This window comes from Bufo bufo, chromosome 7, assembly GCF_905171765.1.
Source record: "Bufo bufo chromosome 7, aBufBuf1.1, whole genome shotgun sequence".
NCBI lineage: Eukaryota > Metazoa > Chordata > Amphibia > Anura > Bufonidae > Bufo > Bufo bufo.
Window position 1 is genome coordinate 219,758,054 of NC_053395.1, and position 27,362 is coordinate 219,785,415.

Genomic DNA, 27,362 nt, shown 5'->3' on the forward strand with positions numbered 1-27,362 from the left:
CCTCTTGTGGTGGCTGCAGGCAGCATTGAATATTATAATGCTCCACTGGATGCAAGGGACTTGCAGTGATTGTAAGAACAAGGTTCCAAGTGAACAGAATGAATTGAATGGTGGTCGAGCTGCCACTCCATTCATTTTCAACTGGACTGCCATAAATAGTCAAGTAAAGCTCTTGCCGATCTTCAGCAGTCCATAGAGAATGAATGGAGCAGTGTCCGTGCCCTACCGCTGCTTCATTAATTTGCAGGAATAAGAACCCCTCCTTTCTTGTGATCGGTCGGGTTTCAGCAATCTGAACCCCTTCTACACCCCCAGCAATTAGAACCCCTACTAATCAGACGCTTGTCCCCTACTCTGTGTTTAGGGGACACATTTTCAGCTTGGTACAAAGCCTTTAAATGAAGCTTCTCAGCACCACCTAGTGGCCTAATCCTCCACGGCAGGTTTTATAAATTATGCAAGCCATGCTGCTGAGAGGGTGCACTATTCCAGACTCCCTGCAGCCGGACCCCCACCCATCACACTTTGATGAAATTTTCCCTTCAAGGCAAACACATGGATCTATAAATTCATCATTGTCAGCAGGGGTGCACCTAGCCTTTCTGCTGCCTGATGCGAAAACTGAAACGGCGCTCCCCCTCCCCAACGCCAATTTTTTAACCTAACACCTTCCCTTCAGCCCATGGCCCTTCGGCTGCCCCCCTCTTGCCCCTACCTGCCTCACCTGGCCTCATTGGTGGTGCGCCCCTGATTGTCAGCTTTCCTCAACCCCATTTTGATTTTTTTTGTCAGATTCCGTTACTCAGAGGACGACGTGGCCAATTATCTCCTTCAGATCCTACAGGGTCTGGAGTATCTCCACGAACAGAAGATCCTACATCTGGACATTAAACCAGAGAACATTATAGTGTCCTATATGAACACTGTCAAGATCATTGACTTTGGAAGCGCTCAGATATTCAACCCCCTCGTCCTTCGTCAGCTGGGAAAGCGTGTGGGGACGCTGGAATATATGGGTACGTAAAACCCCTCCATCACCGTAACCAACGCAGGACCCCTATAGACTGCAGCCACACTATCCCTTCTTGTATGACCGCCTTGTTCTTTCCTCACAGCTCCGGAGATGATCAGAGGAGACCCGGTCGGGGCAGCCGCCGATGTGTGGGGGCTAGGAGTATTGACCTATATCATGTGAGTAACAAATACCGTGTGGGACATTTAGTAAAACTGATGCAAGTGACGAGTGGAGCAATGACTCTGGGTTGCTATGAACAACTGCACAACTTTTACCTTGCACAAGTTTTGATAAATTACCTTCAAGTATCTGCGTTAGGGCTCATTCACACGGCCGTTGCCCCTCAAATGCCGTATTGCCCGAATACGGCGGGTCCGCAATATACGGGGCACCGGCCGTGTTCACTCCGCTTCACGGATGCGGACCCATTCACTTGAATGGGTCTGCAAATCCGGAGATGCTGTGCGGAACGGAACCACGGAACGGAACACTACGGAAACACTACGGAGTGCTTCCGTGGGTTCCGTTCCGTGCCTCCGCACCGCAAATAGATAGAACTTGCTCTATCTTTTTGCAGAACAGAAGGATCGCAGACCCCATGCAAGTGAATGGGGTCGCGATCCGCATGTGGCAGCCCCACGGCCGGTGCCCGTGCATTGCAGACTGCAATTTTTGATGCGTTTTTACATGTGTGTGAAAAAACAATGAAGAATAACAATCTACATCTCCTAGCAACCATCAGTGAAAAACGCATTGCATCCGGATGCAATGCATTTTTCACTGAAGCCCCATTCACTTCTATGGAACCAGGGCGGCGTGAAAAATGCAGAATATAGAACATGGTGCGAATTTTTTTTTTTCCTGAACGCAAAAATGATGCGTGAAAAACAACGCGCATAGACTCATTGAAATGAATGGGTCAGGATTCAGTGCGGGTGCTACGTGTTTGCTTCAAGCATCGCACCCTGACGGAAAACTTGCTTGTGTGAAAGAGGCCTTAGATGCCGTAGTCAATAGCGATCGCAGCATCTAAGAGTTCACACTTCAGTTATTTTGATTAGTTATTGGGAGCCAGGTGCGGGTCAAAAACGCAGAAGAGGTACAAATCAATCAGAATAGTGAGAGCAGCTCTGGGGTATAATACAGGATGTAACTCAGGATCAGTACAGAATAAGTTATGTATGTACACAGTGACTCCACCAGCAGAATAGTGAGTGCAGCTCTGGAGTATAATACAGGATGTAACTCAGGATCAGTACAGAATAAGTAATGTATGTACACAGTGACTGCACCAGCAGAATAGTGAGTGCAGCTCTGGAGTATAATACAGGATGTAAGTCAGGATCAGTACAGGATAAGTAATGTATGTACACAGTGACTCCTCCAGCAGAATAGTGAGTGCAGCTCTGGAGTATAATACAGGATGTAACTAAGGATCAGTACAGGATAAGTAATGTATGTACACAGTGACTGCACCAGCAGAATAGTGAGTGCAGCTCTGGGGTATAATACAGGATGTAACTCAGGATCAGTACAGGATAAGTAATGTATGTGTACAAAGTGACTGCACCAGCAGAATAGTGAGTGCAGCTCTGGAGTATAATACAGGATGTAACTCAGGATCAGTACAGGATAAGTAATGTAATGTATGTACACAGTGACTGCACCAGCAGAATAGTGAGTGCAGCTCTAGGGTATAATACAGGATGTAACTCAGGATCAGTACAGGATAAGTAATGTATGTACACAGTGACTCCTCCAGCAGAATAGTGAGTGCAGCTCTAGGGTATAATACAGGAAGTAACTCAGGATCAGTACAGGATAAGTAATGTATGTACACAGTGACTGCACCAGCAGAATAGTGAGTGCAGCTCTGGGGTATAATACAGGATGTAACTCAGGATCAGTACAGGATAAGTAATGTATGTGTACACAGTGACTGCACCAGCAGAATAGTGAGTGCAGCTCTGGAGTATAATACAGGATGTAACTCAGGATCAGTACAAGATAAGTAATGTATGTACACAGTGACTGCACCAGCAGAATACTGAGTGCAGCTCTAGGGTATAATACAGGATGTAACTCAGGATCAGTACAGGATAAGTAAAGTATGTACACAGTGACTCCTCCAGCAGAATAGTGAGTGCAGCTCTGGAGTATAATACAGGATGTAATTCAGGATCAGTACAGGATAAGTAATGTATGTACACAGTGACTGCACCAGCAGAATAGTGAGTGCAGCTCTGGAGTATAATACAGGATGTAACTCAGGATCAGTACAGGATAAGTAATGTATGTACACAGTGACTGCACCAGCAGAATAGTGAGTGCAGCTCACTTCTTGCTATTTGACAAAAAGTGCTGACAGAACTGGATAGAGAACATGCTAGCGTTGATGAGCATGCTTCTTGCTCTTGTTTAGTAATATATCTCCATTTCTTGGCTGCAAATTTTGGTGCAAATATATGCATTTTCTTATGCCGCAGGCTGAGTGGACGATCTCCCTTCTTTGAATTGGACACAGCAGAAACAGAAAATAAGATCTTATCAGGACGGTTTGACATCTTTAAGCTGTACTCCAATGTGTCTCAGAGCGCATCCCTCTTCATACGAAAAATGCTGTCTGTATATCCCTGGTGAGCAACCCAACAATTGTAGGGGCTGAGGCCCACATGTGGTAAAAAAAGGGTGCTACAATTCTAGAAAAATGTTCTTCGGAGACAAAAACAGTGCTGAGCCAAATAGTAATTAACCACTCATATTTATTAAAAAAGACAGGTGAGCTGACAGATCCTCTATACTACACCACACAGGAGAGCCGACAGATCCTCTATACTACACCACATAGGAGAGCTGACAGATCCTCTATACTACACCACACAGGAGAGCTGGCAGATCCTCTATACTACACCCCACAGCAGAGCTGACAGATCCTCTATACTACACCACACAGGAGAGCCGCCAGATCCTCTATACTACACCACACAGGAGAGCCGCCAGATCCTCTATACTACACCACACAGGAGAGCTGACAGATCCTCTGTACTACACCACATAGGAGAGCTGACAGATCCTCTATACTACACCACACAGGAGAGCTGACAGATCCTCTATACTACACCACACAGGAGAGCCGCCAGATCCTCTATACTACACCACACAGCAGAGCTGACAGATCCTCTATACTACACCACACAGGAGAGCTGACAGATCCTCTATACTACACCACATAGGAGAGCTGACAGATCCTCTATACTACACCACACAGGAGAGCTGACAGATCCTCTATACTACACCACACAGGAGAGCCGCCAGATCCTCTATACTACACCACACAGCAGAGCTGACAGATCCTCTATACTACACCACACAGGAGAGCTGACAGATCCTCTATACTACACCACACAGGAGAGCGGACAGATCCTCTATACTACACCACACAGGAGAGCTGACAGATCCTCTATACTACACCACACAGGAGAGCTGACAGATCCTCTATACTACACCACACAGGAGAGCTGACAGATCCTCTATACTACACAGGAGAGCTGACAGATCCTCTATACTAAACCACACAGGAGAGCCGCCAGATCCTCTATACTACACCACACAGCAGAGCTGACAGATCCTCTATACTACACCACACAGGAGAGCTGACAGATCCTCTATACTACACCACACAGGAGAGCGGACAGATCCTCTATACTACACCACATAGGAGAGCTGACAGATCCTCTATACTACACCACACAGGAGAGCTGACAGATCCTCTATACTACACCACACAGGAGAGCTGACAGATCCTCTATACTACACCACACAGCAGAGCTGACAGATCCTCTATACTACACCACACAGGAGAGCTGACAGATCCTCTATACTACACCACACAGGAGAGCTGACAGATCCTCTATACTACACCACACAGCAGACCTGACAGATCCTCTATACTACACAGGAGAGCTGACAGATCCTCTATACTACACCACACAGGAGAGCTGACAGATCCTCTATACTACACCACACAGCAGAGCTGACAGATCCTCTATACTACACCACACAGGAGAGCTGACAGATCCTCTATACTACACCACACAGGAGAGCTGACAGATCCTCTATACTACACCACACAGGAGAGCTGACAGATCCTCTGTACTACACCACACAGGAGAGGTGACAGATCCTCTATACTACACCACACAGCAGAGCCGACAGATCCTCTGTACTACACCACACAGGAGAGCCGACAGATCCTCTATACTACACCACACAGCAGAGCCGACAGATCCTCTATACTACACCACACAGGAGAGCTGACAGATCCTCTATACTACACCACACAGGAGAGCTGACAGATCCTCTATACTACACCACACAGGAGAGCCGACAGATCCTCTATACTACACCACACAGCAGAGCCGACAGATCCTCTATACTACACCACACAGGAGAGCTGACAGATCCTCTATACTACACCACACAGGAGAGCCGACAGATCCTCTATACTACACCACACAGGAGAGCCGACAGATCCTCTATACTACATCACACAGGAGAGGTGACAGATCCTCTATACTACACCACACAGGAGAGCCGGCAGATCTTCTATACTACACCACACAGGAGAGCTGACAGATCCTCTATACTACACCACACAGGAGAGCTGACAGATCCTCTATACTACACCACACAGGAGAGCTGACAGATCCTCTATACTACACCACATAGGAGAGCTGACAGATCCTCTATACTACACCACACAGGAGAGGTGACAGATCCTCTATACTACACCACACAGGAGAGCCGACAGATACTCTATACTACACCACACAGGAGAGCTGACAGATCCTCTATACTACATCACACAGGAGAGGTGACAGATCCTCTATACTACACCACACAGGAGAGCTGACAGATCCTCTATACTACACCACACAGGAGAGGTGACAGATCCTCTATACTACACCACACAGGAGAGCTGACAGATCCTCTATACTACACCACACAGGAGAGGTGACAGATCCTCTATACTACATCACACAGGAGAGGTGACAGATCCTCTATACTACACCACACAGGAGAGCTGACAGATCCTCTATACTACACCACACAGGAGAGCTGACAGATCCTCTATACTACACCACAGAGGAGACCTGACAGATCCTCTATACTACACCACACAGGAGAGCCCACAGATCCTCTATACTACACCACACAGGAGAGCTGACAGATCCTCTATACTACACCACACAGGAGAGCTGACAGATCCTCTATACTACACCACACAGGAGAGCCGACAGATCCTCTATACTACACCACACAGGAGAGCCGACAGATCCTCTATACTACACCACACAGGAGAGCTGACAGATCCTCTATACTACACCACACAGGAGAGCCGACAGATCCTCTATACTACACCACACAGCAGAGCTGACAGATCCTCTATACTACACCACACAGGAGAGCTGACAGATCCTCTATACTACACCACACAGGAGAGCTGACAGATCCTCTATACTACACCACACAGGAGAGCTGACAGATCCTCTATACTACACCACACAGGAGAGGTGACAGATCCTCTATACTACACCACACAGGAGAGCCGACAGATACTCTATACTACACCACACAGGAGAGCTGACAGATCTTCTATACTACACCACACAGGAGAGCTGACAGATACTCTATACTACACCACACAGGAGAGCTGACAGATCCTCTATACTACACCACACAGGAGAGCTGACAGATCCTCTATACTACACCACACAGGAGAGCTGACAGATCCTCTATACTACACCACACAGGAGAGCTGACAGATCCTCTATACTACACCACACAGGAGAGCCGACAGATACTCTATACTACACCACACAGGAGAGCTGACAGATCCTCTATACTACACCACACAGGAGAGCTGACAGATCCTCTATACTACACCACACAGGAGAGGTGACAGATCCTCTATACTACACCACACAGGAGAGCCGACAGATACTCTATACTACACCACACAGGAGAGCTGACAGATCTTCTATACTACACCACACAGGAGAGCTGACAGATCCTCTATACTACACCACACAGGAGAGCTGACAGATCCTCTATACTACACCACACAGGAGAGCTGACAGATCCTCTATACTACACCACACAGGAGAGCTGACAGATACTCTATACTACACCACACAGGAGAGCCGACAGATACTCTATACTACACCACACAGGAGAGCTGACAGATCTTCTATACTACACCACACAGGAGAGGTGACAGATCCTCTATACTACACCACACAGGAGAGGTGACAGATCCTCTATACTACACCACACAGCAGAGCTGACAGATCCTCTATACTACACCACACAGGAGAGCCGACAGATCTTCTATACTACACCACACAGGAGAGCCGACAGATCATCTATACTACACCACACAGGAGAGCTGACAGATCCTCTATACTACACCACACAGGAGAGCTGACAGATCCTCTATACTACACCACACAGGAGAGCTGACAGATCCTCTATACTACACCGCACAGGAGAGCCGACAGATCCTCTATACTACACCACACAGGAGAGCTGACAGATCCTCTATACTACACCACACAGGAGAGCTGACAGATCCTCTATACTACACCACACAGGAGAGCTGACAGATCCTCTATACTACACCATACAGGAGAGCTGACAGATCCTCTATACTACACCGCACAGGAAAGCCGACAGATCCTCTATACTACACCACACAGGAGAGCTGACAGATCCTCTATACTACACCACACAGGAGAGCTGACAGATCCTCTATACTACACCACACAGGAGAGCTGACAGATCCTCTATACTACACCACACAGGAGAGCTGACAGATCTTATATACTACACCACACAGGAGAGCTGACAGATCTTCTATACTACACCACACAGGAGAGCTGACAGATCCTCTATACTACACCACACAGGAGAGCCGACAGATCTTCTATACTACACCACACAGGAGAGCTGACAGATCCTCTATACTACACCACACAGGAGAGCTGACAGATCTTATATACTACACCACACAGGAGAGCTGACAGATCCTCTATACTACACCACACAGGAGAGCCGACAGATCCTCTATACTACACCACACAGGAGAGCTGACAGATCCTCTATACTACACCACACATGGAGCTGACAGATCCTCTATACTACACCACACAGCAGACCTGACAGATCCTCTATACTACACCACACAGCAGAGCCGACAGATCCTCTATACTACACCACACATGGAGCTGACAGATCCTCTATACTACACCACACAGCAGACCTGACAGATCCTCTATACTACACCACACAGGAGAGCTGACAGATCCTCTATACTACATCACACAGAAGAGCTGACAGATCCTCTGTACTACACCACACAGGAGAGCTGACAGATCCTCTATACTACACCACACAGGAGAGTCGACAGATCCTCTATACTACATCACACAGGAGAGCTGACAGATCCTCTATACTACACCACACAGCAGAGCTGACAGATCCTCTATACTACACCACACAGGAGAGCCGACAGATCCTCTATACTACACCACACAGGAGAGCCGCCAGATCCTCTATACTACACCACACAGGAGAGGTGACAGATCCTCTATACTACACCACACAGGAGAGGTGACAGATCCTCTATACTACACCACACAGGAGAGCTGACAGATCCTCTATACTACACCACACAGGAGAGCTGACAGATCCTCTATACTACACCACACAGGAGAGCCGACAGATCCTCTATACTACACCACACAGGAGAGCTGACAGATCCTCTATACTACACCACACAGGAGAGCTGACAGATCCTCTATACTACACCACACAGCAGAGCCGACAGATCCTCTATACTACACCACACAGGAGAGCTGACAGATCCTCTATACTACATCACACAGAAGAGCTGACAGATCCTCTATACTACATCACACAGAAGAGCTGACAGATCCTCTGTACTACACCACACAGGAGAGCTGACAGATCCTCTATACTACACCACACAGGAGAGTCGACAGATCCTCTATACTACATCACACAGGAGAGCTGACAGATCCTCTATACTACACCACACAGCAGAGCTGACAGATCCTCTATACTACACCACACAGGAGAGCCGACAGATCCTCTATACTACACCACACAGGAGAGCCGCCAGATCCTCTATACTACACCACACAGGAGAGGTGACAGATCCTCTATACTACACCACACAGGAGAGGTGACAGATCCTCTATACTACACCACACAGGAGAGCTGACAGATCTTCTATACTACACCACACAGGAGAGCCGACAGATCCTCTATACTACACCACACAGGAGAGCCGACAGATCCTCTATACTACACCGCACAGGAGAACTTACAGATCCTCTATACTACACCACACAGGAGAGCTGACAGATCCTCTATACTACACCACACAGGAGAGCTGACAGATCCTCTATACTACACCACACAGGAGAGCTGACAGATCCTCTATACTACACCACACAGGAGAGCTGACAGATCTTCTATACTACACCGCACAGGAGAACTGACAGATCCTCTATACTACACCACACAGGAGAGCTGACAGATCCTCTATACTACACCACACAGGAGAGCTGACAGATCCTCTATACTACACCACACAGGAGAGCCGACAGATTCTCTATACTACACCACACAGGAGAGCTGACAGATCTTCTATACTACACCGCACAGGAGAACTGACAGATCCTCTATACTACACCCCACAGGAGAGCTGACAGATCCTCTATACTACACCGCACAGGAGAGCTGACAGATCCTCTATACTACACCACACAGCAGAGCTGACAGATCCTCTATACTACACCACACAGGAGAGCGGACAGATCCTCTATACTACACAACACAGGAGAGCTGACAGATCCTCTATACTACACCACACAGGAGAGCTGACAGATCCTCTATACTACACCACACAGGAGAACTGACAGATCCTCTGTACTACACCACACAGGAGAGCTGACAGATCCTCTATACTACACCACACAGGAGAGCCGACAGATCCTCTATACTACACCACACAGGAGAGCTGACAGATCCTCTATACTACACCACACAGGAGAGCTGACAGATCCTCTATACTACACCACACAGGAGAGCAGACAGATCCTCTATACTACACCACACAGGAGAGCTGACAGATCCTCTGTACTACACCACACAGGAGAGCTGACAGATCCTCTATACTACACCACACAGGAGAGCCGACAGATCCTCTATACTACACCACACAGGAGAGCTGACAGATCCTCTATACTACACCACACAGGAGAGCTGACAGATCCTCTATACTACACCACACAGGAGAGCTGACAGATCCTCTATACTACACCACACAGGAGAGCTGACAGATCCTCTGTACTACACCACACAGGAGAGCTGACAGATCCTCTATACTACACCACACAGGAGAGCCGACAGATCCTCTATACTACACCACACAGGAGAGCTGACAGATCCTCTATACTACACTACACAGGAGAGCTGACAGATCCTCTATACTACACCGCACAGGAGAGCTGACAGATCTTCTATTCTACACCACACAGGAGAGCTGACAGATCCTCTATACTACACCACACAGGAGAGCTGACAGATCCTCTATACTACACCACACAGGAGAGCTGACAGATCCTCTATACTACACCACACAGGAGAGCTGACAGATCTTCTATACTACACCGCACAGGAGAACTGACAGATCCTCTATACTACACCACACAGGAGAGCTGACAGATCCTCTATACTGCACCGCACAGGAGAGCTGACAGATCCTCTATACTACACCACACAGCAGAGCTGACAGATCCTCTATACTACACCACACAGGAGAGCCGACAGATCCTCTATACTACACCACACAGGAGAGCTGACAGATCCTCTATACTACACCACACAGGAGAGCTGACAGATCCTCTATACTACACCACACAGCAGAGCTGACAGATCCTCTATACTACACCACACAGGAGAGCAGACAGATCCTCTATACTACACCACACAGCAGAGCTGACAGATCCTCTATACTACACCACACAGCAGAGCTGACAGATCCTCTATACTACACTATACAGGAGAGCTGACAGATCCTCTGTACTACACCACACAGGAGAGCTGACAGATCCTCTGTACTACACCACACAGGAGAGCTGACAGATCCTCTGTACTACACCACACAGGAGGGCCGCCAGATCCTCTATACTACACCACATAGGAGAGCTTGACAGATCCTCTATACTACACCGCACAGGAGAGCTGACAGATCCTCTATACTACACCACACAGGAGAGCCGGCAGATCCACTACACCACACAGGAGAGCTGACAGATCCTCTATACTGCACCCACTAGAAGTTGCAGCACCCACTAGAGCTATGGTGAGCACCGCAGCCTCCTCACAGCTCACCCAGCACAGAGACACATACGGTATAGCAGCTTTGCTTCGTATTGCAACTCAACCTTATTCGCTGTAATGGTGCCGAGCTGTTCGTAGGCCACATAACTGATTTATGGTGACGTCTCTGGCCCAGGAAAAGGCTCAGGTGCAAATGTTGCGCTGCGGCCTCTTCATGCAGCTGATTAGTGGGGGTCCTGAGTGTCCGACATCCCCATATCTGATATTGATGATCTATCCTGAGGATAGGTCATCAATATGAAATTCCCGGATAACCCCTATAAATTTACTCCCTGTTTTTTTGTCCACAGGAGCCGTCCCTCCTTACAAGAATGTTTCTCCAACCCCTGGCTACAGGACGCCTATCTGATGAAGCTCCGACGACAGACTCTCACTTTTACCACCAACCGCCTCAAGGAGTTCCTGGTGGAGCAACAGAGGAGACGCTCGGACACCGCTACCAAGCACAAAGTCCTTCTCCGCTCCTACCATGGTGGACAGCCCACAGCACCTGTCACCCAGTGACCACGGAGGAAGGACTTTGACAAAAAAAGAAGGTGGCCACAGAGCCAGAGGTGCATTCCACTGGATGATGTGGGGCGCCAGCAGTCCCAGGAAGTCGGGAGCGGTCAGAGACCAATCGCGAACAGTAAATACCCTGTGTATATAGAGAGGACCCCACATAACCTAGAGCAAGGGGGCTCCTGGAGCACTGCTGGTCAACATACCTCAATAACAGAAGTGAAACAGTCCAGTGATACTGGGGGACAGAGATGAGTCAAGAAGTGGGGGTGCATGATGCATGTAACACACAATGGCCCATCCTCCGCTGGTACCAGCTCAAGCTGCCGCTCTGGACCTCAGGTCAGTGAGATCTCTGGCACCAACCTTTCTGCTGGAAATTCACCTGGATCGTCTTGGACAACCCTTCGTTTACACAGATCTTCCCAGGAATTCCTGGTTGAATCAAGTGGTCTTAGCAATTCAGAAGGGCAGTAATTAATTCTATCGTTTATTTTTTATTTTTATTAATTTATTTAGATGAGGGTGACGAGAGATTTTGTTAAAGGGGCAGTGTAGGTATTTATTAATCACATACCCGTAGGTAGCCGTATCCCTGCGATACTTGTTTACAAAAAGATAGGATGTTTTTGAAAACCCATAGGAAGCGCAGACAAATATGAGCCGACGTGGGTCCTGACTTTGTGAAGATGGCGCTTGTAGTGCGGGGGGTTGGGAAGGGACTACTGGTGAATTCGGGGGTTTTTCTACGTGTATGAGAGAGACAGAGGACTAAACATGATGGACAACTCTGGACATTTCCTTTAAGGGATCCAATATCTGGCTCTGTACCAGACCTATGGCCCTTGTTCATGGCGATTACTACTCCCAACATCCTGATTTAACTAGTAAAAAGGATTTTTCTTCGCCTTTTCTCGCGCCATCGTATTGAAAAATAGGAGTTGAATTATTCTTATGATCCAGGAGTCTCATCTTCTATTACTACATCGGCACTAGTGACGAAGAGGCTTAAAATGTAAATATTGATATTTTGGGTGGAGCCTAGCAGTCACATGACTGTATAATCGATTCGCAACTTGCTACAATATAGGAAGCATTCTGTAACGGGTCTTTCGACTAGCGTTCTCCTCCATGCTGGAAGTATCGGATATCTCTGCTCCCAGCATGCACTGCTCTTCTGCTCCCTACTTGACGTCTGGGTAATGAAATTCCCATTTCCCAAGTCCTCTCTACAGGTACATAGAGTCCTCGAAAAAAATACCAGACCATCGCCCCCACGCGGACGAGGACGAACGTCTTCCGCCCAAATAGCGTGGAATTACATGCACATGAATGACACACGTATGTTGGAATGGAGGGAGAGTCCAGATCAGGTGGACAATGAGATGTTTCCAACAGAAGGACGATTTGGTTCTGGTAATCCAGAAGAGGGAGGATGGGCTCCTCCGATGAAAGGGGGGCAGTTTGTACAGTTGTTGGCGGGGGGTGAGCCGTCCTCCTTCCCTCCCCCGCCCCAAGCTGCCTTTTGAGCTTCTTATTTATTCACTAACATCTTAGGATGTTTCCTTTTATTTAATAGAATTTGTGTTGCTTTCCTGGAGTTTGTAATGTTCCCCTCATGTTTTTTTCTGTGTGGAGAAGTTAAGAAGCTAAAATAAAGTTTCGGAGGTCGCACGGGGCCCCACGTGTGACCTGGACTGCTGAGGCTGCCGTGTTCTCTGTCTCTTCTTTCTCTGGGTAAACATATGACAAAGGGGCACTAATAAAAAAAATGGTGGCCTTTGAAGACATCACACCCTGCCACCACTGGATTGGACAGCTCTACCCCACAACCTTCTAGGAGGCGTCACCACATTCATGTGGTTTGAAGCAGACAGATCGGGGGCATCAGTATGAAGTCACCTACTTAGGCTACTTTCACACTTGCGGCACCGTCGCCGGAACTGCCTGCCGGATCCGTCAAAACGTATGCCAACTGATGGCATTTGTAAGACTGATCAGGATCCCGATCCGTCTTACAAATGCATTGAAATGCCGGATCCGTCTTTCCGGTGTCATCCGGAAAAAACAGATCCGCCATGGAAGGACGGATCCGGCATTCCGGTATTTTGAATGCCAGATCCGACACTTACACATCCCTATGGAAAAAAATTACAGATCCGGCATTCAGGCAAGTGTTCCGTTTTTTTGGCCGGAGATAAAACCGTAGCATGCTGCGGTTTTATCTCTGTCTCTCTTGCTCTCCATTCATAGTGCATGGGGATAAAACTGATCAGCTCTTTTACGGTATTGAGCCCCTAGGACGGAACTCTATGCCGGAAAAGAAAACCGCAAGTGTGAAAGTACCCTTAGTTATCCCTTGTAGAGAACGGTGCCATCTCCTCTGGCTGGTTTTCCTTCTCTTTTTTAGTGACCAGTCTCAACATCTGCCATTAAAGGGGGTTTCTGGAGAAATGTTTTATAAAAATAAAATAAAAAATGGGCCATAAAGCGTTAAAAATGTAGAATAAACCATACTCGTCCTCACCGTTCCTCCACTGCCATTCTGGCGCCTGCTTCTCTTCACTTGCTGGTCCAGCTCGAAGTGCCAGGGGGGAAAGGCGCACTCAGTTCATCACTTGGCAGTAGCAGCGACCCACCTTGGCCAGTGATTGGCTGACCGGCCATTTTTGGTGTGTGTCGAGCCAGGAACGGGAAGTGAAGAACGATGAGAACTAAACCAGTGTCAGAACAGCATCAGAGGGAATCGGTATAGGGTCAGTATGGTCTATTTTTAACCCTTTGTGCTTCTCTCCGCCCCCCACTAAACCCATAAACCACTTTAAGGGCTCATGCGCCGGTCCGTGCCCCTATTGCGGCCCGCAAACAACTTGAAGGGATCCGGAAGCCCACGAAAGCACTACGGAGTGCTTCCATGGGTTTTCTGTCCGTGCCTCCAGACTGCAAAAAAGCAGTGCATGCTCTACTTTTTTGCGGTACGGACTGTCGGATCGCGGACCCCATTCAAGTGAATGGATCTGCGTCTGCAGACGGCAGGCTCATGGTTGGTGCCTGTGCATTAGGTACGGGCATGGCTGGCACACGGTCGTGTACATGAGGCCTTACTTTTATTTTCAGGCACCGCTGGTGCTGCTCATCTCCGTGAGAAACAAAAGGTTCAGACCCTTTAATATCCAAAATCACTGTGTACCTTAGGCTGGGTTCACACCTGAGCGTATTCGATATGCGCTTTTTGCCCCCAGCAGATTTGCCTTTCCGGACCCTAGGACATCATGGTGACAAAACCCTTAGGCTGGGTGCAGACCTGAGCGTTTTACAGCGCGTTCGTACGCGCTGTAAAACGCTCAGGTGAGAACCATGCCCATAGGGAAACATTGGTTTTTGCCTGTTGAGCGTTTTACAGCGCGTAGGAACGCGCTGTAAAACGCTCAGGTCTGCACCCAGCCTAAGGGTTTTGTCACCATGATGTCCTAGGGTCCGGAAAGGCAAATCTGCTGGGGGCAGCTCGATGGAAGCCGATGATTCTAGGACTGGAGGATGTCAGTGATACTGTGAATGAAATGAAGCAGCCCTGACATTCCTTCCACTACAACCCCCATCCTGACACAGGCCGTGTCTCCGACCCTAGTCAGACACTATATATAACTGGCATGTCCATATGAGGAGCTGTTACATGCTGGAGAGGGTGACATGTGTTTATTACTGAGGAAATCTGCCGTACGTATTACACACCGACGGGAAGCGCCCACAATCATGGCTCCGTGGGGGGAAGACAAAGCACCAAGAGCTGCCATAATTAACTATTAATCATCCATTAGTCTGTCCTTCTCTGTCACTAACTGAAAAAAAAAGAATAGAAAAATGCCTAAAAAACGACGCCATACCTAGAGCATGCTGGGTTTTATAAAAATAAAAAAAAGACCATAATCTAGGGCGGCGCTCTGTATACGGAGTGAGCAGATACAGCGGACTCTGGGGCAGTGATTGCGGTCAATTATTTATTCAGACTAAAAAATATTCACAATATAAAAATAGTAGATATAAAAAAATATATAATAATCGACAAATGTAGTAAACTAAAAACCTCACAATCGGAGGCCGGGTATCCAGGTCACAAAATAGTACAATCCGAAAATATAAGACTCCTAAACCGTGTCCCACGGAGATGTAATCGATCAAATGTGAGCCAGATACTGGTCGGATGGAAAGTGCTCAAATGTCCAGATGGAGTTTATAGTAAGGAATCATGAATCATAAATTTGAGCAGAATTTTGCAACAATGGATAAAGTGGGTCATATATGAATCTACTTGCAATATACAATAATGATGATGCTCTTGCAGTTAGAGACAGGTTGCGATGTCTCCCCTATGTCGCACAGAGCAGCAGTCTAGGTATCTGGTCGCAGTAGGAGTCTGATGCGATCTCAGCGCGGTACCAGGTGAGTGGTCAGACAACCAGGGGGGTCTCCGACCGTCCAGATCTCTCTGTTTCGGTATCCCGTACCACAAACCGTCTATTAGGACGGACAAATTGCTGAGCCTACAGGCTGGCTCTATAATACTACATGGATTATGCAAAAACCTGGATCTTTGACCATAGGTTTTACAAAGTAGCACAAAATGTCAAATGTATGCAAAATAATTCGGTATGGTAGAGAATATATAGCGGACCAGTACCTGGTGGCGTCCCACCAGATCTAGGCGTACTGGCCGCCGTTTCCTCATGTTCCTGTAACGCCCGTGTGAAAGAGGCCTAAGTGTTTATTTATTTTTGGGTACAATACTGGTGGCTACTGGCACATAATGGGGGGGGGGCTGTCATTACTGGCACATAATGGGGGCTGTCATTACTGGCACATAATGGCGGGGGGGGGCTGTCATTACTGGCACATAATGGGGGCTGTCATTACTGGCACAAGGGGGGGGCTGTCATTACTGGCACATAATGGGGGCTGTCATTACTGGCACATAATGGGGGCTGTCATTACTGGCACAAGGGGGGGGGCTGTCATTACTGGCACATGATGGGGGGCTGTCATTACTGGCACAAGGGGGGGGCTGTCATTACTGGCACAAGGGGGGGCTGTCATTACTGGCACATGATGGGGGGCTGTCATTACTGGCACATGATGGGGGGGCTGTCATTACTGGCACATGATGGGGGGCTGTCATTACTGGCACATAATGGGGGGGCTGTTATTACTGGCACATGATGGGGGGGCTGTTATTATTGGCACATTATTGGGGGCACTATAGGGGCATCTACTGAGGCCACAAAGAAGGGGTGTTTTTTATATGGGGGGCTCTCTACAGTAGAATTTTATACTGGGACACATCATGGTGGGTACTATGGGGAAGGGGGGAGAGGAGTACTATGGAGTCATCTACGGGGGGCACTAAGAACGGGTATTTTATACTTGCAAATTATGGGGATACTGAGGGCATCTACTGGGGCATTTTATACTGGTACATTATGGGGGGCACTAGGAGGAAGGGGGGAGAGGAGCACTATGGGGGCATTTACTGGGGGCACTATATAGGGGTATTTTATACTGGCACATTATGGGGGCACTATGGGGACATTAGCTCAACTGGGGGCATTACAAAGGGGTATTTTTTGCACTGTCACATTATAAGGAGAATTATTACTACTGGGGGGGACATTATGGTGGGCTTTATTACTCCCCCATGGTATGACCCCCTAGTAGCAGCACCAGCCTCTCCCTGCTCTGCTATCCCTCTGCCCCTTCTCCAAATCCGTATTATGAAATATTTCTCATTAGGATAAAACACAACATCAGCTCCGCCGAGCCCCCGGCCAAAGTGTGGAAGTGGCGTCCGAGATCCCCAAGTGCCAAGTAACTGTAAGTTTGCATGTGAAATATGTTTGTTATACACATGTAGCATCCACTGTGCCACACAATATACAGTATACCTCTACACTGTGCCACACAATATACAGTATACCTCTACACTGTGCCACACAATATACAGTATACCTCTACACTGTGCCACACAATATACAGTACACCTCTACACTGTGCCACACAATGTACAGTATACCTCTACACTGTGCCACACAATATACAGTATACCTCTACACTGTGCCACACAATATACAGTATACCTCTACACTGTGCCACACAATATACAGTATACCTCTACACTGTGCCACACAATATACAGTATACCTCTACACTGTGCCACACAATATACAGTATACCTCTACACTGTGCCACACAATATACAGTATACCTCTACACTGTGCCACACAATGTACAGTATACCTCTACACTGTGCCACACAATATACAGTATACCTCTACACTGTGCCACACAATATACAGTATACCTCTACACTGTGCCACACAATATACAGTATACCTCTACACTGTGCCACACAATATACAGTACACCTCTACACTGTGCCACACAATATACAGTATACCTCTACACTGTGCCACACAATATACAGTATACCTCTACACTGTGCCACACAATGTACAGTATACCTCTACACTATGCTCCACAATGTACAGTATACCGCTACACTGTGCCCCACAATGTACAGTATACCGCTACACTGTGCCACACAATATACAGTATACCTCTACACTGTGCCACACAAAATACAGTATACCGCTACACTGTGCCCCACAATATACAGTATACCTCTACACTGTGCCACACAATATACAGTATACCGCTACACTATGCCCCACAATATACAGTATACCTCTACACTGTGCCCCACAATGTACAGTATACCTCTACACTGTGCCCCACAATGTACAGTATACCGCTACACTGTGCCGCACAATGTACAGTATACCTCTACACTGTGCCACACAATATACAGTATACTTCTATACTGTGCCCCACAATATACAGTATACTGCTACACTGTGCCCCACAATATAGAGTATACCTCTACACTGTGCCACACAATATACAGTATACCTCTACACTGTGCCCCACAATATACAGTATACCGCTACACTGTGCCCCACAATATACAGTATACCGCCACACTGTGCCCCACAATGTACAGTATACCTCTACACTGTGCCCCACAATATACAGTATACCGCCACACTGTGCCCCACAATATACAGTATACCTCTACACTGTGCCACACAATGTACAGTATACCTCTACATTGTGCCCCACAATATACAGTATACCTCTACACTGTGCCACACAATATACAGTATACCGCCACACTGTGCCCCACAATGTACAGTATACCTCTACACTGTGCCCCACAATGTACAATATACCGCTACACTGTGCCACACAATATACAGTATACCTCTACACTGTGCCCCACAATATACAGTATACCTCTACACTGTGCCACACAATGTACAGTATACCTCTACACTGTGCCCCACAATATACAGTATACCTCTACACTGTGCCCCACAATATGCAGTATACCTCTACACTGTGCCACACAATATACAGTATACCTCTACACTGTGCCCCACAATGTACAGTATACCTCTACACTGTGCCCCACAATGTACAGTATACCTCTACACTGTGCCACACAATATACAGTATACCTCTACACTGTGCCACACAATATACAGTATACCTTTTACACTGTGCCCCACAATGTACAGTATACCTCTACACTGTGCCCCACAATGTACAGTATACCTGTACACTGTGCCACACAATATACAGTATACCTGTACACTGTGCCACACAATATACAGTATACCTCTACACTGTGCCACACAATATACAGTATACCTGTACACTGTGCCACACAATATACAGTATACCTCTACACTGTGCCACACAATATACAGTATACCTCTACACTGTGCCACACAATATACAGTATACCACTACACTGTGCCACACAATATACAGTATACCTCTACACTGTGCCACACAATATGCAGTATACCTCTACACTGTGCCACACAATGTAAAGTATACCTCTACACTGTGCCACACAATGTACAGTATACCTCTACACTGTGCCCCACAAAATACAGTATACCTCTACACTGTGCCCCACAATATACAGTATACCTCTACACTGTGCCCCACAATATACAGTATACATCTACACTGTGCCCCACAATATACAGTATACCTCTACACTGTGCCCAACAATATACAGTATACATCTACACTGTGCCACACAATATACAGTATACCTCTACACTGTGCCACACAATGTACAGTATACCTCTACACTGTGCCACACAATATACAGTATACCGCTACACTGTGCCACACAATGTACAGTATACCTCTACACTGTGCCACACAATGTACAGTATACCTCTACACTGTGCCCCACAATGTACAGTATGCCGCTACACTGTGCCCCACAATGTATAGTATACCTCTACACTGTGCCCCACAATGTACAGTATACCTCTACACTGTGCCACACAATATACAGTATACCTCTACACTGTGCCACACAATATACAGTATACCTCTACACTGTGCCACACAATGTACAGTATACCACTACACTGTGCCACAAAATATACAGTATACCTCTACACTGTGCCCCACAATATACAGTATACCTCTACACTGTGCCACACAATATACAGTATACCTCTACACTGTGCCACACAACATACATTATACCTCTACACTGTGACACACAATATACAGTATACCTCTACACTGTGCACCACAATATACAGTATACCTCTACACTGTGCCACACAATATACAGTATACCTCTACACTGTGCCACACAATGTACAGTATACCGCTACACTGTGCCACACAATGTACAGTATACCTCTACACTGTACCACACAATATACAGTATACCTCTACACTGTGCCACACAATATACAGTATACCGCTACACTGTGCCACACAATGTACAGTACACCGCTACACTGTGCCACACAATATAAAGTATACCGCTACACTGTGCCACACAATGTACAGTATACCTCTACACTGTGCCACACAATATACAGTATACCTCTACACTGTGCCACACAATATACAGTATACCGCTACACTGTGCCACACAATGTACAGTATACCTCTTCACTGTGCCACACAATATACAGTATACCTCTACACTGTGCCACACAATATACAGTATACCTCTACACTGTGCCACACAATATACAGTATACCTCTACACTGTGCCACACAATGTACAGTATTCCGCTACACTGTGCCACACAATGTACAGTATACCGCTACACTGTGCCACACAATGTACAGTATACCTCTACACTGTGCCACACAATGTACAGTATACCGCTACACTGTGCCACACAATGTACAGTATACCTCTACACTGTGCCACACAATATACAGTATACCTCTACACTGTGCCCCACAATATACAGTATATCTCTACACTGTGCCCCACAATATACAGTATACCGCTACACTGTGCCAAACAATGTACAGTATACCTCTACACTGTGCCACACAATGTAGAGTATACCTCTACACTGTGCCCCACAATGTACAGTATACCTCTACACTGTGCCACACAATGTACAGTATACCGCTACACTGTGCCACACAATGTACAGTATACCTCTACACTGTGCCACACAATATACAGTATACCTCTACACTGTGCCCCACAATATACAGTATACCTCTACACTGTGCCACACAATATACAGTATACCTCTACACTGTGCCACACAATGTACAGTATACCGCTACACTGTGCCACACAATGTACAGTATACCTCTATACTGTGCCACACAATGTACAGTATACCTCTACAGTGTGCCACACAATATACAGTATACCTCTACACTGTGCCACACAATGTACAGTATACCTCTACACTGTGCCACACAATGTACAGTATACCTCTACACTGTGCCACACAATATACAGTATACCTCTACACTGTGCCACACAATGTACAGTATTCCGCTACACTGTGCCACACAATGTACAGTATACCGCTACACTGTGCCACACAATGTACAGTATACCTCTACACTGTGCCACACAATGTACAGTATACCTCTACACTGTGCCCCACAATGTACAGTATGCCGCTACACTGTGCCCCACAATGTACAGTATACCTCTACACTGTGCCCCACAATGTACAGTATACCTCTACACTGTGCCACACAATATACAGTATACCTCTACACTGTGCCACACAATATACAGTATACCTCTACACTGTGCCACACAATGTACAGTATACCACTACACTGTGCCACAAAATATACAGTATACCTCTACACTGTGCCCCACAATATACAGTATACCTCTACACTGTGCCACACAATATACAGTATACCTCTACACTGTGCCACACAACATACATTATACCTCTACACTGTGACACACAATATACAGTATACCTCTACACTGTGCACCACAATATACAGTATACCTCTACACTGTGCCACACAATATACAGTATACCTCTACACTGTGCCACACAATGTACAGTATACCGCTACACTGTGCCACACAATGTACAGTATACCGCTACACTGTGCCACACAATGTACAGTATACCTCTACACTGTGCCACACAATGTACAGTATACCTCTACACTGTGCCACACAATATACAGTATACATCTACACTGTGCCCCACAATATACAGTATACATCTACACTGTGCCCCACAATATACAGTATACCGCTACACTGTGCCACACAAAATACAGTATACCTCTACACTGTGCCCCACAATATACAGTATACCTCTACACTGTGCCCCACAATGTACAGTATACCTCTACACTGTGCCACACAATATACAGTATACCTCTACACTGTGCCACACAATGTACAGTATACCTCTACACTGTGCCACACAATGTACAGTATACCTCTACACTGTGCCACACAATGTACAGTATACCGCTACACTGTGCCACACAATGTACAGTATACCTCTACACTGTGCCCCACAATGTACAGTATGCCTCTACACTGTGCCTCACAATGTACAGTATACCTCTACACTGTGCCACACAATGTACAGTATACCGCTACACTGTGCCACACAATGTACAGTATACCGCTACACTGTGCCCCACAATATACAGTATGCCTCTACACTGTGCCCCACAATGTACAGTATGCCGCTACACTGTGCCCCACAATGTACAGTATACCTCTACACTGTGCCCCACAATGTACAGTATACCTCTACACTGTGCCCCACAATGTACAGTATACCTCTACACTGTGCCTCACAATATACAGTATACCTCTACACTGTGCCACACAATATACAGTATACCTCTACACTGTGCCACACAATGTACAGTGTACCACTACACTGTGCCACAAAATATACAGTATACCTCTACACTGTGCCCCACAATATACAGTATACCTCTACTCTGTGCCACACAATATACAGTATACCTCTACACTGTGCCACACAACATACAGTATACCTCTACACTGTGCCACACAACGTACAGTATACCTCTACACTGTGCCCCACAATATACAGTATACCTCTACACTGTGCCACACAATATACAGTATACCTCTACACTGTGCCACACAACATACATTATACCTCTACACTGTGACACACAATATACAGTATACCTCTACACTGTGCACCACAATATACAGTATACCTCTACACTGTGCCACACAATATACAGTATACCTCTACACTGTGCCACACAATGTACAGTATACTGCTACACTGTGCCACACAATGTACAGTATACCGCTACACTGTGCCACACAATGTACAGTATACCTCTACACTGTGCCACACAATGTACAGTATACCTCTACACTGTGCCACACAATGTACAGTATACCTCTACACTGTGCCACACAATATACAGTATACATCTACACTGTGCCCCACAATATACAGTATACATCTACACTGTGCCCCACAATATACAGTATACCGCTACACTGTGCCACACAAAATACAGTATACCTCTACACTGTGCCCCACAATATACAGTATACCTCTACACTGTGCCCCACAATGTACAGTATACCTCTACACTGTGCCACACAATATACAGTATTCCTCTACACTGTGCCACACAATGTACAGTATACCTCTACACTGTGCCACACAATGTACAGTATACCTCTACACTGTGCCACACAATGTACAGTATACCGCTACACTGTGCCACACAATGTACAGTATACCTCTACACTGTGCCCCACAATGTACAGTATGCCTCTACACTGTGCCCCACAATGTACAGTATACCTCTACACTGTGCCACACAATGTACAGTATACCGCTACACTGTGCCACACAATGTACAGTATACCGCTACACTGTGCCCCACAATATACAGTATACCTCTACACTGTGCCCCACAATGTACAGTATACCTCTACACTGTGCCCCACAATGTACAGTATACCTCTACACTGTGCCTCACAATATACAGTATACCTCTACACTGTGCCACACAATATACAGTATACCTCTACACTGTGCCACACAATGTACAGTGTACCACTACACTGTGCCACAAAATATACAGTATACCTCTACACTGTGCCCCACAATATACAGTATACCTCTACTCTGTGCCACACAATATACAGTATACCTCTACACTGTGCCACACAACATACAGTATACCTCTACACTGTGCCACACAACGTACAGTATACCTCTACACTGTGACACACAATATACAGTATACCTCTACACTGTGCACCACAATATACAGTATACCTCTACACTGTGCCACACAATATACAGTATACCTCTACACTCTGCCACACAATGTACAGTATACCGCTACACTGTGCCACACAATGTACAGTATACCGCTACACTGTGCCCCACAATATACAGTATACCGCTACACTGTGCCACACAATGTACAGAATACCGCTACACTGTGCCACACAATGTACATTATACCTCTACACTGTGACACACAATATACAGTATACCTCTACACTGTGCACCACAATATACAGTATACCTCTACACTGTGCCCCACAATATACAGTATACCTCTACACTGTGCCCCACAATGTACAGTATACCGCTACACTGTGCCACACAATGTACAGTTTACCTCTACACTGTGCCACACAATATACAGTATACTTCTACACTGTGCCACACAATATACAGTATACCTCTACACTGTGCCACACAATGTACAGTATACCGCTACACTGTGCCACACAATGTACAGTATACCTCTACACTGTGCCACACAATGTACAGTATACCTCTACACTGTGCCACACAATGTACAGTATACCTCTACACTGTGCCACACAATGTACAGTATACCTCTACACTGTGCCACACAATGTACAGTATACCTCTACACTGTGCCACACAATATACAGTATACCTCTACACTGTGCCACACAATGTACAGTATTCCCCTACACTGTGCCACACAATGTACAGTATACCTCTACACTGTGCCACACAATATACAGTATACCGCTACACTGTGCCACACAATGTACAGTATACCTCCACACTGTGCCACACAATGTACAGTATACCTCTACACTGTGCCCCACAATGTACAGTATGCCGCTACACTGTGCCCCACAATGTACAGTATACCTCTACACTGTGCCCCACAATGTACAGTATACCTCTACACTGTGCCACACAATATACAGTATACCTCTACACTGTGCCACACAATATACAGTATACCTCTACACTGTGCCACACAATGTACAGTATACCACTACACTGTGCCACAAAATATACAGTATACCTCTACACTGTGCCCCACAATATACAGTATACCTCTACACTGTGCCACACAATATACAGTATACCTCTACACTGTGCAACACAACATACATTATACCTCTACTCTGTGACTCACAATATACAGTATACCTCTACACTGTGCACCACAATATACAGTATACCTCTACACTGTGCCACACAATGTACAGTATACCGCTACACTGTGCCACACAATATAAAGTATACCGCTACACTGTGCCACACAATGTACAGTATACCTCTACACTGTGCCACACAATATACAGTATACCTCTACACTGTGCCACACAATATACAGTATACCGCTACACTGTGCCACACAATGTACAGTATACCTCTACACTGTGCCACACAATATACAGTATACCTCTACACTGTGCCACACAATATACAGTATACCTCTACACTGTGCCACACAATATACAGTATACCTCTACACTGTGCCACACAATGTACAGTATTCCGCTACACTGTGCCACACAATGTACAGTATACCGCTACACTGTGCCACACAATGTACAGTATACCTCTACACTGTGCCACACAATGTACAGTATACCTCTACACTGTGCCACACAATGTACAGTATACCGCTACACTGTGCCACACAATGTACAGTATACCTCTACACTGTGCCACACAATATACAGTATACCTCTACACTGTGCCCCACAATATACAGTATATCTCTACACTGTGCCCCACAATATACAGTATACCGCTACACTGTGCCACACAATGTACAGTATACCTCTACACTGTGCCACACAATGTACAGTATACCTCTACACTGTGCCCCACAATGTACAGTATACCTCTACACTGTGCCACACAATGTACAGTATACCGCTACACTGTGCCACACAATGTACAGTATACCTCTACACTGTGCCACACAATATACAGTATACCTCTACACTGTGCCCCACAATATACAGTATACCTCTACACTGTGCCCCACAATATACAGTATATCTCTACACTGTGCCACACAATATACAGTATACCTCTACACTGTGCCACACAATGTACAGTATACCGCTACACTGTGCCACACAATGTACAGTATACCTCTACACTGTGCCACACAATGTACAGTATACCTCTACAGTGTGCCACACAATATACAGTATACCTCTACACTGTGCCACACAATATACAGTATACCTCTACACTGTGCCACACAATGTACAGTATACCGCTACACTGTGCCACACAATGTACAGTATACCTCTACACTGTGCCACACAATGTACAGTATACCTCTACAGTGTGCCACACAATATACAGTATACCTCTACACTGTGCCACACAATGTACAGTATACCTCTACACTGTGCCACACAATGTACAGTATACCTCTACACTGTGCCACACAATATACAGTATACCTCTACACTGTGCCACACAATGTACAGTATTCCGCTACACTGTTCCACACAATGTACAGTATACCGCTACACTGTGCCACACAATGTACAGTATACCTCTACACTGTGCCACACAATGTACAGTATACCTCTACACTGTGCCCCACAATGTACAGTATGCCGCTACACTGTGCCCCACAATGTACAGTATACCTCTACACTGTGCCCCACAATGTACAGTATACCTCTACACTG

At 46.4% G+C, this 27,362-nt stretch overlaps 1 protein-coding gene across 3 annotated transcripts in view; it reads left to right on the forward strand.

Moving 5' to 3' along the window:
• The window catches only part of SPEG (striated muscle enriched protein kinase), a 236,068-nt gene extending 222,356 nt beyond the window's left edge, over positions 1-13,712 (forward strand). For all 3 annotated transcript variants that reach the window (XM_040441587.1, XM_040441588.1, XM_040441589.1), the window contains 4 exons: positions 793-1,016; positions 1,116-1,191; positions 3,502-3,651; positions 11,797-13,712. In XM_040441587.1, the coding sequence (XP_040297521.1) occupies positions 793-1,016; positions 1,116-1,191; positions 3,502-3,651; positions 11,797-12,010 (664 nt within the window). In that variant the 3' untranslated portion in view covers positions 12,011-13,712. The remainder of the gene's footprint in view (positions 1-792; positions 1,017-1,115; positions 1,192-3,501; positions 3,652-11,796) is intronic.
• Positions 13,713-27,362: the final 13,650 nt, after the last annotated feature.